The sequence below is a fragment of the Sturnira hondurensis genome, unplaced genomic scaffold, assembly GCF_014824575.4.
Source record: "Sturnira hondurensis isolate 20B ecotype Veracruz unplaced genomic scaffold, ASM1482457v3 Scaffold0000780, whole genome shotgun sequence".
Classification (NCBI taxonomy): Eukaryota; Metazoa; Chordata; class Mammalia; order Chiroptera; family Phyllostomidae; genus Sturnira; species Sturnira hondurensis.
In genome coordinates this window covers 5712110-5726764 of record NW_028073411.1, presented here as the reverse complement: position 1 = coordinate 5726764, position 14655 = coordinate 5712110, and the positions used below count along the sequence as shown (strand labels likewise).

Sequence of the window (14655 nt, the reverse complement as noted above, 5' to 3'; positions counted from 1 at the left end):
TGTGTTTCCTCTATTAAGCTCAACCTCCTTTCAGCAATTCCTTTCTTACTTGGCCAGTGAAAGGAGTCAAAGAGATGATTTTCTGGGCAAATGGGTAGGAACACTCTGACGCAGAGTGTTCTCCTTCTGGTTGCAGCCTGACTTCAACGTACTGAATCTCGCATGAAGCAGTGGTTCAGGGGGTTCAAAGGAGAGCTCAGCAAAAGAAGAAGAAAAAACCCACAAAGTTTTTCAAAGTGCCTACTGCCGAGTTATCGTGCCACAGATCTAAATGTCAGCACTGTGGGCCTGATTTGCACATTTCAAACCGATTTGGGTTTTTTTTTTTCATTTTTATCTGCACGCATGAAGTGCTTTGGAATACTGAAACAATTTAGAATCATATTTAGTTTGCAACAGTCCAATTAACTTAAGTGCTGAAACATGCTCCCCAGCTGGTAACTAGTTTAATCGGTTACTATTACAAGAAATAATTTCTTCAGTGCTGGGACTCCCCAGTGCCCTCTCCGGAGAGGGCACAGCCATTCTCCGGTCTGTGGGAACGAGAAGGTTAGAAGTCTGGCGGAAATCTCTGATTTCACAAAGAAGAAAAATAAAAGAATTCACTCTTTTATAAGAGGAAAATAACTTCCTAGGTATGGGTTTCCATTTTATGCTATGATTTTATGGCCTACTGTTCCCTCGGAACATCTTTATAACCACTCAATAAGCAAGATGAGGGTGGGTCAAAAGTCGAACACATTTAAAGACATTGGGTAAATGCACTTAACCATGAGCTAAAGTGATAAATCGGAAACCAAAATGCATGTCAGGATCGCTGTGAAGAATGATTAGCCAGGACAGTGTAAGCAGCTGCTAAGGCAACTTACAAACACCTGGAAAGGAGTTCCTTCTGGCTTACACCAAGGCTGAATTGTTCTAATTGCATTTGCATTAAAAGGCACCACTGGCAAATTGCAAGGATACATACAGTAAGAAAACATTATGTAAATTTGTAACAGACACACAATAATATTGCATCTTACTTTTGGGTGTATGGCTATGTAGTGAAGAGAAAAATAAATGGATGGCAATAACACATGTCAGCCACAAAAGACCAGTCATGACTGAGAAAGAAAGGAGAAAAAAAAGAGAGGGCTATGTATGTATTTGTTGTAGGGGTGATCTCAGGCATACAGGGTAAATGTTAAGATCTCATAAATCTAGGAAGTGTATATATAGGGTTCTATTCTACTATTTTATGCACTCATGTGTTTATTTTAAATGCCCTCTGATTACAATTTGTAAACATATTTAAAGCAGTCTGTGACAATGCTCGTTTTGCAGACATTGTTAAACCTGTTATTTCTGGGGCATTTTTCTCTCACCGTGTGGCCCACAAGCCCTATGCTATTTATTTCAGGTTCATAGAATTCCAAAGACCAAAGTCCATGACCAACTTCCCCTCTTTCCCACTTCATAATTTTAACTGACCTCGTTCAGCTTGCCCACTGGAGCGGGAATAGAGCCCAGATATTTCCCTGTCAGGAACTACACCCTCTTTTTTCTATTGATGCCAAATCCAACAAGGACACTACCCCTACAGGCCAGCCATGCGCTGGGGCTGTGAGTGTCTAGTGCTTAGTTTCTCAGATGTATCTGCCAGTCTTTCTGCAGGTCTTAGGATGACCACAGACACAGAGCTCTAGACACTCACTCTTAGGCCCCATTTATGGGTTTTAATCAACTCCTCTCAGCAAACACCAGTTTGGTAAGAGCCAATGGTTGTCTAGCTGACACAGAACTACACACACAGACACACTCCCCGCTGCTCTGTAAGGGCCATTCTCTGCTTCACATCTCTGCTGCTCTCCTGTATAATTGCCCCTTTTGTTTTTATAATCCCGTAGAGCGAGTGGGCATGAAAGGCAAATAAGAAACTTCGGAAAATCTTTGCCCAAACCTTGCTTTGGTACCTGAAGTTCAAATGTGTTTGGTTAACCTTCTATTTACCCCTTCCCTTTCCCACAGCTGACCTTTTCAGAGTTAGTCCTTGCCACAGCGCGCCATGCAAAAGGTGCCTCCACGAGACCCTGGCACCACGTGACAGACAGACTCCTGAGAGCATTTGATGAATGTTCCATTCATCAGGTCCATGCGGTGGCACTCCCTTTGGGTGCCGCTGTGTCTGTCATGAAAATGGAAAACGCCAGGACCAACACTCAGGCCCTGCCACCCTCCGATGCCAACTCCAAACATTGGGTGGTAAACTCTGATTTTTGCTTTTCCTCCTCCTGTTTTCCTGTTGGACCCTCTGAAATGCAAGTCAGATTGTAGACCCTAGGACAGGCAGCTCGTGGAACAGGCACCAGAATGCTTATTTTGTGTAGCCAGGTAATTGGAGGAAAATGAAAGTTCTTGATTAGGCCATGCATTGCACTTGATCATGAAGTTACCTGACATGAAAGGAACATGGCCATACCACAGACTGTGTGACCAGCTTACTAACTTCTCCTTCTCTGAGAAGCAGAGCAATTAATCATTATTCTGTGAGGGCGTACAATATTCCCGCCATCTGAATAGCGAAACGCTTACAGAGGGCACTACCTCCAAGCCTATGAAACATTAGTCATTCGATTGAAGTGTAGAGCCATCAAGCTGAAAACCTGCTTAAATGGTTAAACGAGAATAAGCACAGCCTTATTTTCTTTTAAGTCTTTCAGGCGCACTGAGAAGCTCCAGGTGGAGAAAAATAGACCTGGTTGGAAACAAAACGAGAAAGCCATGATATGAACGAGGACAGGACTTCGTTCCCAGCAACACTGAAGTTGAACAAAGGAAAGTGCCTGTGAATCCCCTGAAATGACTTCCTGGAGGGGAATGCGCAGTAACTGTAAGACAAAAGCCACTTTTTTCATCAATTAGTATTGTTAAAGAGAAGCTTGACTATAGCGCCTAACAGCAGCAAAAATAAATTCCCTCCAATTAAGTAGTCTAATAAGCTATTTAGGATTTTACCACTTAACATTCTTTCCTTCCCATTTAATTTCGGTTTTCACTTGGATGTCATCTTGTTGAAAATCCATCACAGAAAACTATGTGGAAAAAAAAAAGATAATGTTGCTAAGTGCCCCTGATGTTCCAAAATGAGCAGAAGCACAATATTTTTTCTAAATCACCCCAGGGCTTTTCCTAATAATTCAGCTTCTTCCTACCAGAAATTAATATATGAAAATGGTCAATATGCAAATTCAAATATCACACTAGCTACTTGCCTTCTGTAAGTGCTATGTGCATAAATTTGAAACAATGCAATATTTTAAGGTTCTTGATTATAATAATGCCTTGGTGTGCATATGTGCATGCATAATTATGCTCATTTAATTTAATCATGAAAATATTATAGTATCATTTGGTTTTCTCCTCTAAAAGTTCCCTCACTTTTTTCAATTAATTAATTCCACTTTGCCCCTTCTCTAAGTCAGATGATGTTCAGTGATAGTTTTTGAGCTAAAAGGGACAAGGTGGCATTTCCAAGGACTAAGAACAAAAAAGAGGCACGGGGGAAGGTGACGGCCTCTTGTCCTACCTCCCTGTCACGGAAAATGTTAGGCTTTTCGGTAGAACCTTGGCCCAGAAATATCTGTACTTTCTGATCACTTCCGCCTGCCCGTGCCCAGAGCCCCTGAGAATGTGCCTGGGGCAGTCACCTGATTATCACAGAAGCCCTGGAAACCAGCTCATGTGACCCACACATTCCACATGCTCAAGTGGAGTGGAGCTTTAGGGGCCTTGCAGAATGGAATCACATGGAATATATTTAGGTGAGCAAGAAGGTGGAGGACATGTAACTTAACTAAGCACTGGAAGAACCAATAATGCCACCGTGAGAATAAAACAGGCCATCCTGGATGAAAGGCTAGAAACTCGACACAAAAGCCATGGCTTATTATCTATCCCCCACCAAGGAAGCCCTACTGTCTTTCTAGAATAGGTTCCTCTTCTTCATGTTAACAGAGACCAGTGAAAAGAAACAGGCTGCTTCGTGCCCATCAATAGCATCTATAGAGCATCTTCCCCCCAGGGATTAATTCAGCTTTTGATTAAATCTTTCTGAGATTTAAATCACAATGTAACAAACCTCCAAGGAACTCCTCTATAAGTTGTAACCTTCTTTATTACTCTCTGCTGTTTAATAAAGTATGGAGGCTGATTTATAATGGTGTATAAGGCATTTGGAAACAAGAAACAGCAACAGGAATCACAAAACATAAGACTAATGTAAAGTTAAGTATCACAAATACTCTGCTTTAGTTCAAATATTCTACAGTTATTACCGAGTTACGTGTAGCAGCTAACACTAGTGGCAAATGAGTATACTAATGTTGTGGTTAGGGCTGTAAATTCTATCCAACGACTAGCTAAAGGATGCTACGGTGAACAGAAAATTCTCTACCCTGGAAAAGAATTTTGAACCAATATACTGAACAGGTTAGACAGACTGTTTGGAGGACTTTTGAATTGAAACAGAGTCCTTTTAAATAAATGCATCATATCCAATGCTCATTTATTTTTGTCAGCCTAATTTTGGGTTAAATAATTATTTTGCCACCAGTATCATCAAGGATGGAAGTGATTTCATGTTTGAAGAACATCAAATGATTCTTTTATCTAATTGGAACGTCCCTGGACCAGGGCAGCAACTGCTGCTGCTACGTCTTAAAAATCCCTCTTTACTCTCCAAAGGCTTTTAAAGCTCAAAAGTTAACCCTTTAAAAAGAAAAAAAAACTTGCATTATCCTGACATCCTTGCTGGTTCCAGCCAAAGGATTAAAAATACCCTACACAATTTAAGGGTTGGTGGAGACAAGCCCAGACCTGAGGCTGACCTGATGAATCTCAGAGTGCTTAGTACTCTGGTTTTAGGTAAATGCATTATTTAGGTCAGATAATGGCATATTTTAAATTTTCTATTTTCATAAAACAAATGGAAAATATTAAATGGTATAAAACAGAAATAAGCCCTGGCTGCTGAAGCTCAGTGGATTGAGCATGGGCTGTGAACTGAAGGGTCACATATTTGATTCCCAGTCAGGGCACGTGCCTAGGTTTCAGGCCAGGTCCCCAGTGGAGGCCACGTGAGAGGCAACCACATGTTGATATTTCTCTCCCTCCCTTTCCCTCTCTCAAAAACAAATAAATAAACTCTAAAAAAAAAAAACAGAACTAGAACCATGGGAAATGTTTCTTGTGTTGTTTTGCAGATTTCAACACATGACGGTTAGCTCTATTACATTTCTAATAATTAAAAGCATGCTTTTTTTTTCTGTAGGAAATGGGGGGCAGGGACTGGGATATATTTAGCCGCCCTTTCCCAATACTATGCCTCTGTTGGGTCTTGTTGTACAAGTTGCTGGGAGTGGGGATGACCACAGGGATGCCAGAATGTTACCAGTGCATTCTCTGTCATCTCTGTCATTAGGACCAGCAACCACCTACATGGCACAGGGGACATGCTGAAGCATACTGTGTTGGCAGCTGTCAGTATGTCCTGTATTTAATCTAATGATGACTTACATTTTATAGGGACTTCCTTCCCCTACAAGTCTTTAAACAGTATTCATTCCATCTACAGTAGAACAGTTTCCTAAGCTAAATGTTTAGTGGGTTAGTCACTAGACGTGATGGCTTGTACTTAAAAACTTTCCACGGATACACAGAAAAACAGAGCTTGTCTATGGGCTAAAGTCTCTACAAAGATCACCACTTCTTCCTTTGCCGTTAGCAAAGAGACAGCGTAAAGTATAGAAGGCACATGTCATCCTGAAGCTGAAATGCACCCATGAATATGGAAAAGTAGGGAAAAGGGAGGGAGACCCAGGGGTGAAGAGAATTATAATGAGCGAACAATGTGTACTGACCTGAGAAACATGTCAGGAGTTTGGTTACGATAAATAAGAAAAAGCAGAAGTAGATTTGAAACATTCGTTTCCCTTTATTAGCTCAGTGAGGCTGATGTGTACTGCACATTTTAAAAAAAATCACAGGAATTTTCATACAATGAATAAAACCACAACAATACATGTAGAATTGGCAGGTGGGGGTGGGGGTGGGGAAAGCCCGGTAAGGGCTCAACTCATCGCTCACTTTCCCTCTTCAGCATAGTTCAACCAACAGTATTACACTTTCACCTACAAATCTTAAAGTAGCTCCATCAAATCAGCAGTTCACATTATTGAAAATGTCTGTCACATAGGTACAAATTTAGAATCATCACATTATATTACATGGCTATTCTAGGTCATCTATAGATCAGGTCTTAGACTACAGTGATTGAAGTTCTCGTTACAGCCATCAGAAAAGGACACATAATCATTACCTACTGTAAGCTCACATCTAAAGGCATGAAAAGGTTTCCTTTTTCCCACTGACCCAACCATCACACCCCGGTAGCGCAGAGTTCCCTCTCTGCCGTTTTGAACGGTGACAGCCCAGCCGTTGCTCTCTTGGAGTCGTTTAGCAAAAATTGATTTTGTTGCACTGGAAGAATTATTCTGCTACATTTCTTTAAAAAAAAAAACCCCACATTTCTAAAGCACCAGTTCGGTTACCAAAATTGTAGATGTGGTACTTACCACAGCATGAAGGCAATGGCCCGCGGTCATCTAAAAACCCCAGAGATCTATGCTGAAATTTGCTTCCCGTCATGATGGGGTGCATGTGTTCATTTGAAATATTCTCTCCAAAAAATTTAGAAAATAAAAATAAAAGGAATACAGTTTACATTTTGATGGGCTACCCACAGTGTCTGCATAAGATATAAAAGCTCTATTCAGATGGTTTAGTGATTCTCTCTTTGCACTAATTTTAGATGCAATTGGAAGTCCATGGGGGGAAAAATGATCTTTATGGTAACAATATTTGTCAGGCCAGAGGGGGAATAAATTAATTCTCAACATGAAATCTGTAGTGCTGTCTTTTGATAAGTAAGAAAAGAAACCAAGTATTTTTACTCATGTCGACAATCCAGGGCAAAAAGGAGAAGATATTCAAAATTGGATCACAAAAATTTAAAGGCAAAATAGAGAACACATCTGGTCCTTGAACACATAATATGATTTACTAAATATTGATTTCTTAAAAATAATTTATTGCTCTTAATAGTCTCTTTTATCATTATTACTCTACAACAGAAGATACTCAAAATTCAGAAAGAAAGACTGTAAACTTTAGTTTGGCGTTCACACAGAGTTAAAATACCTGCATTTAACCTACAGAACAACAAGAATTAGGCGGATTGAAGATGTGTTACTCCTGTAACGCAGAACCTGTGAACAAGTTTGCTTCATAGTATTTTTATTGCTTTCTATCTACTTAGAAAGAAGAAGCCCAAAAATCAAGCAAGCATCTGACAGGACAGACAGTGGATTCACTCGGAACACAATATGCTGGTGATCAATGAATGCAGCTGTTAAAGCGAGCTGCATTGGCCTGGGGGTGAGATCCATCGTATGAGACCGTGTTGGGCGAGAGGAGGGAGAAGAAGGATTACGAAGTAGGACTATCATGTCTTCCAGAAAAGTCACGTCAGCCAAACCGTGACCGGATCTCAATTTAGAAATGTGAATAAACACTCCAAACATTTTTTTTTTCCGTTCCGGGGGCTCCACACTCAGATGAAATCCTGATGCTCAAAATGGAGGTTTTTCGGAAGTTTTTTTTATTGAATTTAGCAGAAGCAATGTCATCAAGAACAAGATCATGGTCACGCCAGAGGCCATGCTAGTGCAAGCAGAAACATTGCTTCTGCAGAAGCTGAGTTACCCAAATGAAACACGGAAACTCCACCCTGACAACTGCCATGCACCCTAGGTAGAAAATTTCCACTGGCTTTATTATTTTCATCATCTCATAATTTATAATAAATAGGCTATCTGAAACTGATAAATATGTCTCTTTAGTAAACAAAGGAATGAGATATCAGTATTCATACAGGATGCATAACTGTAAAAAATACAGATAAATACCGTCATCATACTCTGCCAAGGGAAAAGAGATACTGGCTTCAAAGATAGTCTTCAGACACACATTAATTATTGTAAAAATCATACTGTAATTATTACCTCAGCATTTTGTATCAAATTAAAATCACAAAATTAAAACGAAACAGCATTTTAAAAAGATTTTTGACCTCTAGTTTCAAAACTACTATTGATAGAGAAAATAAAAACATTTCTTAATGGTTACCCATTGAGACTTTACATAAAATCATGATATCGTCTAGAAAAATTTTAGATGAGAAAATTTCATTTCCCTAACAAATCCAGTGTATAAAACTTCAAAGAAAAACAAGCAACAGGAAAATGTGGAAAAATATCGCGGAAGTGGTTAATACCTTTAGGGGGCTAGGATATTTTTTGACAAGATGCTTAGATCAAAGCTCACCTAAGAAGGGATGGATGTGCGTAAAGCATCGTTTTGTTGCTGCACTCAACGGACACACACACTTTTTTTTTTGTACAATCAAATATATATAAGCAGTAAGTTCAGCTTCTAAATAGGTTAGTGTACAATAATTGTTTTACCTCATAATTACATTTGAATATTCTTGATTAAGAAAAATTTAGCAGTTTTGAAAAGAAGGCTGCATTTACAGTGCATAGCTGTAACAAAAAAAGAACATTCTTTTATAGTATGTACACAAAATAAAAATACTCCATTTAACATCTGTAAATACTTCACTACATTGGAGAATGTAGCAATTACACTATCTGAACACATCCCAGAGAGTTCTACCCAACTCTCATTCATAATGTAACACCGTGCTCACTCCTCAGAAAGAACCATTGACCAAGCCGCACGCTTGACCATGGACAAGGCTTTTGAAATTTGCAATGGAAGATCAACATTTTGGACATTTACATGGGTGTCAGGATAAAGGACGAACGACAGCAACTTCAAAATGTTAGGAAAGTATAGCATTCCGGTGCCCGCAGTATCCTCTCCCACCCAGATTCCACGGCAAAAGGAAAAAAGAAAAAAGAGAGAGAGAGAGAGAGAGAAAGGATATTAGTTCTACGGAACCTGTGGTTTCTTCGGGATTGTCATATAATCACTACATTATGAGAGAATGCTTGCTTCAAGTTGATTTCGTACTTTCTTAAAAAAACAAGAGTACGGAGGCTGATGGCCAGACATCAGCGGCTGTCATTTTAGGATGGTTTGTGGTTGGTTGGTTAGTTTTCTTTCCTTTTGAATTTATTCATTTTTTTTCCTTTTGAATAGAATATGAACATTTTGAAGTCCTAGGTTTTACGTGTGTCTTCTTGGAACTGCTGCCATTTGAAGTGGTTTGCCCTGGCACACTCTGGTCAGGAGCCCCTAGTCCCCACCTGTACATACATACTTCCCCCAAACCAGGCACGCATGTGCGTGCACACACAAACACACATACATGCGCACACACACACACCATCACCGAGAGACTCCAGGGAAAGCAAAGCTGACACCCATGAATAAACATGTGCTTACTGGATATCCATTCTGTCTCTTGCCTCTTCAGCAGCTGTGTTCATGTAAACCATTGTTGTTGTTGTTGTTGTTGTTGTATTGTTGTTTTGTTTTATTTTTGTACAGAGTGTAAAGTAGGAGAAATTCCTAAGTACGACTTGCAATAGTCTGTTAGGGAAGGACGCGCTGTCCCGTGAGGTATTCACCGGCCCTCTGTCGTCCTCAGCCAGGGGACATGTTACCTGCGCAAGCTTCTCTGAGCCTCTTTCAGTAAACTATCAAAATCCAGAGAGTCATACTTGCTCTTGGTGGAAGCAGGGTCAAAGTCATCTGAGTTGGAATCTGAAAGAAACCCAAGCCTGGTTAGATGCACCCTTGCCGATAATCATTATTAACTCAGTCTTCTCATTCATGGTGACCCAATTTCCAATTTAACAGCAACTTATCGAATCAATATACTTTCAAAAACATGCCCAACTTCTCGCCCTGGCTGGTGTAGCTCAGTGGATTGAGCACGGGCTGCAAACCAAAGAGTCGTCAGTTCGATTCCCAGTCAGGGCACATGCCTGGGTTGCAGGCCAGGTTCCCAGTGGGGGCCATGTGAGAAGCAACCACACAATGATGTTTCTCTAACTCTCTTTCTCCTTCCTTTTCCCTCTCTCTAAAAATAAATAAATAAAATCTTAAAAAAACCATGCCAACTTCTGTTGGCATAGATAGACAGATATAGATATACATATACATATATGTGTATAAAACATATATATGTGTGTATGTGTGTATATATGTGGTAAGGAATGGTGAGCATTCACAGCCTCACTATTGATGCATTCCAGACTTATACACACCTGGAAGGTAATCAGAACAGGCTTTAAAAATTTCTATCCAATAACGACTTATCCAGTTGATATACTTTAAAAATAAGCCCTTGCTTTTCTTACCCAAGGTTCCTCAACAACTTAGAATGAGAGACAAGAGTAGAAGCTGGAACTAATTTTCCCATTCAACAGGACTGATTTTATTGAGCACAAAATCCACTTGAGTGGGAAAATGAGAATCAGAATTTCACCCACTCCCCATCCTGCTGTTCTCCTTTGAGGCAAGAGAGATATATGATCCAGGCATTTACTCCATACCTGTGGGTACCCCAGTGATAGTGGCAAAAACTCCCCCAAATTAGAAGGTTTAGGGAAATGTTTCATGTCCAGAGAGGGTAAATTCAGTCTCTTTACTTATTCATAGGAGACAGAAGACATGCAGGTGTGCATAAAGCCATGGTCTTCCTTGGATCCTTAAACTAGCCCTCAACTTTTGTGCAAAGTATCACATGCTACTTTAAAGAGTGAACCCTCAACAAAATTGATGTGTTTCAGCAATGCTAGATGTAAAGTAAAAACCTGTTCATTGTTTCTGATTTTCTTCATTGACATCTCTAAAAAAGTCAGACATTCTTGCCAGTCTTGCAAGTGAGAAAGAATATCTTGGAAATATAACAAAAAAAGCCTCTTACGAATACACCCAGTCTTTGAAAGCACTTGTTTTGAAGGTAAAAAGTTTTCTGGAAAACATTAACAATCACACTAAAATATGAACACTCCCATTTTCAGACGAAGTTCCAAAAATGAAATGCTCAAAAGGACAGAAGAGTGTAAGATCATGTGGAGGCCTGACCATCGACCTCACAAGGTGTTTTGCTGAAAAGGTCGTAACCCCTCAAGCTCTGCAGCCCCAGACTGTTTTTTTTAACCCCTTGCTTCCATCTACTTTAACCACCTTAGTTTTCAAAACAAAGAATTCAAGGCACCTTTTTTTCTCTTTCATTCTCACCATTCTTTGTCTTTACTGGATTTTTGTCAGGCAACACTTTCCAGGTAAGAACAACAACAAAGCAACAATGATTAAAGTCAGCCCCAGACATAAAAGCAAGGACAAAAACGGCCAATCTTTCCTACTAACATCTTAAATGGTTAATTCTTAAGTTATAATGATTCTCCACCCTTCTCTTCAGAACCTAATGGTTTGTTTGTATCACTAGAACCTCAGGGCAGCCATTGCTCAAATCAATATCTTTTTTTTTTTTTTTTTTGTAGAAACACAAAAGAGGAAGAAGGAGGAGGAGAAGAAAAAGAAAGAAAGAAAGTCTTGCTCATTGCCAGAGATGAGCCTAAAATCAGAGTTGCCCAGAGTAGGATAAAATAGAGGAAGGGGGCAGAGTCTCTTGATGTTGGGAGTCGGCATGACATCGAGGTTGGCACAGACCCATCAGAAACACACGTGCATACCTTTCCTTGGAGGAAATTTTGAGAATGACTAAAATATTTGAACTTGGGATTATTCTGCATGAGGCCCAAAATTTCAGTGTTTCTGTATTTTTATTAGCAAATACTAAAAGTGTTTTAAAACAGTAGTTCTCAAGGTTTTTTACTGTGAAGTATGAAAACTGGTATTTACAGATATATCCACTAATGAGCATACTATAACACACATAGGTACCCCCAAATCTCTTATGGTCACATGTACTTTTCAAAGCAAAAACAGCTATTCTGCCCCCTTTTTCTATACTGAAGGAAAGATACTGCAACTCAAGTAAAATATAATTAAAAGTTCAATAAGAATAATCTAAAAGCCACTTTAATTTCTTTTTAAAATAAATTGTTACAAACGACATTGTATAAATGGAAACAAATCATATTACAACGGTATTCCTGGCACATAGAAAACTGTTGGCACAGAGTAGATACTAAAATTAATTTTTGTTAAGTGAATATATTCATCTTAACCACCAGCATATTACTAAAATGATGGTTGAAAATATTTGTGTTGGGATCTGGGAATGATTTACCAATTAATGGCAAGGTTTTATGAAAAGTTATGTATATAGCCCTGGCCGGTGTGGCTCAGTGGATTGAGTGCCAGCCTGCAAATGAAAGGGTTGCCAGTTCGATTCCCAGTTGGAGCATATGCCTGGGTTGTGGGCCAGGTCCCCAGTAGGGGGTGTATGTGAGGCAACCACACACTGATGTTTCTCTTCCTCTCTTTGTCCCCGCTTCCGCTCTCTCTAAAAACAAATAAAGTCTTTTAAAAAAATAAAAATTATGCATATATTCAAGATGCTGATAATGTATTATATTTCTTTGAGTCAATAAAAACTTGTGATGAATATTATCTTTATTTCATTTTTTCTTACATGTTTAACTTCTATACCATAATTAATTTGGATTAAAATTATTTTATTATTCATACTAGCCCATCTTTCTCTGGTCAGATAGTCCTAATTTAATTTTCATCCTTCCTTTCTAACATTTTTCACTGAGATCTTGCAGAATGATCCATTTTTCTATAAGACAGTAAATAGAAAGACATACAGATTACAGATTCATAGAAACTAGACTTAAATCCTGGCATCACCATAGTAACCTTGATTGTCTCTTTAAATTCTGAGTCTCTCAAAACTGGCTCATAAATTATAATTAGAATCATTCTGTTTTGCACTAATGTTGTTGTAGTGGCCAAAAGTGTCCTCAATAGTATTGAAATAGGATGTGCAAACTAACTTAATTTGGGGGGACAAAAAAACACAACAGAAAAAAAATTGGTGAAATCTACCTAGGCTGATTGGTCACTTTTCTCTTGGTGAAACGTGTCTGCATCACACCATTTTCACTTTACACTGGACTCACAGTCCCTCTGTCCTGGACCGCTCTGCCTGGTTTCAGGAATTGTGACTCTCTACCTGCTGTGGCTTAAGGATGAGTGAGCGACTACGTCTGGAATGCGAGCTGCAGGAGACAAAGCTTGTCTCTGGTAGCAAACACTGCCTCAGTTTCCTCTCCCTGCCCCCAAAGCTTGGTCGGAAGTCAAGGATGGGTAAGACCCCTCATGGCGGGGGGGTAACCTAAGCCGGACTCAATCACGTGGGAGGCCACCATGGAAGGACTTGGGGGCTGCAACAAAGAGCAATAGACTCTCATCCCCCGGCTTTGACAAAGCCCAATTCCCCATGTTCTCTGGGAGAAGCGTTTCCTGGCCCTAATCCCCTTAAATCTGATGGGGAGGGGTGCAGCTCCTTGCCTCGCTAGAGCATGTCCTGGGGAAAAATCTGGCATCACAAAGACTTCCTGATAAACCTGTGAAACCTGCTCTGCTAAGAGTGCTTTCATTCATATGTTAAGGGTTTGAGCAGGAAACCCTAAAACTCTGTTCCTGACAGACTCTGACTCAGACTATCTACTCTTTGATCCTTGCTGCCCTGTATTCCTGTGTATTACAACCCAATAAAAGCCCCTGGAGGAAGGGGCTCAAGGCCTTTTTTCCCTCAGAGAAACTGGCTGCTGCTGGCCTTTGTTTCCCCTGAGAAACTGGTCACCTCTCCTCCCCAAGCAGATCACATCATATCTCTGTCTTGTTTACTTTCATCCTTGGCAGTCAGGGAGAATATGCAGGAAAAGTTGCCCTCACATCTCTCTAATTGTCCAGTATACACTTCTGTTCACTATATTCAGTGGCTGTGCCCTGATGCATTAGGGTTGAACTCTTCAGGAGACAAAGACAAGATGCACAGGAATGCTCTTCACTTCGAAAGCTGGACACTGATGTTGATGCTGCCATTTTAAAATAACTTTCCACACCTCTAACTTCTCATCACCTTCATGTTTAATTATGATCATAGCTACTCTTTATTGAGCAACTGCTTTATGCCAGACACAGTTAACAGCCTCACAAACATTAACCTAATCTCCATGACAGCATGACGAGCTATTTCTCCTCGTAATAAAGAAGCAGGGGCAGAGGGAGTTTAATTGCTTGCTTAAGGTCAGAAGCCAAGTCCAGTTTCAAACCCAGGTCTGCAGGATTTCAAAAATCCGTAGGCTCCTCAACTACACCGCACTTACGCTCAGATCGACCACGCTTCATGCAATTGTAGGGCTTGAGGGAATTGGAAAAACCCATGCTACTACAATGCACATCAAACGCACTTTTCAGAAAATACAGAGCTAGCTGAGCAACGGCAAAGTTTCATTGCTGCTGGCAAGGCGGTGAGATAACGAGAGGGGAAGCATTCCTCTTAGAAATATTTCAGGGAGGCTCTAGTTCAATTTGGAAACACCATTCAATCCTCCCTCTCCCAGTGATGAATCGTGATCTGAAGGCCCCTCTAGGTAGCTT

At 40.1% G+C, this 14655-nt stretch overlaps 1 protein-coding gene across 5 annotated transcripts in view; it reads right to left on the bottom strand.

Annotated features, from left to right (window-relative positions):
- Positions 1 to 5950: 5950 nt before the first annotated feature.
- The window catches only part of PPARGC1A (PPARG coactivator 1 alpha), a 111868-nt gene continuing 103163 nt past the window's right edge, over positions 5951 to 14655 (bottom strand). For all 5 annotated transcript variants that reach the window (XM_037044946.1, XM_037044937.1, XM_037044952.1 and 2 more), the window contains exon 13: positions 5951 to 9831. In XM_037044946.1, the coding sequence (XP_036900841.1) occupies positions 9728 to 9831 (104 nt within the window). In that variant the 3' untranslated portion in view covers positions 5951 to 9727. The remainder of the gene's footprint in view (positions 9832 to 14655) is intronic.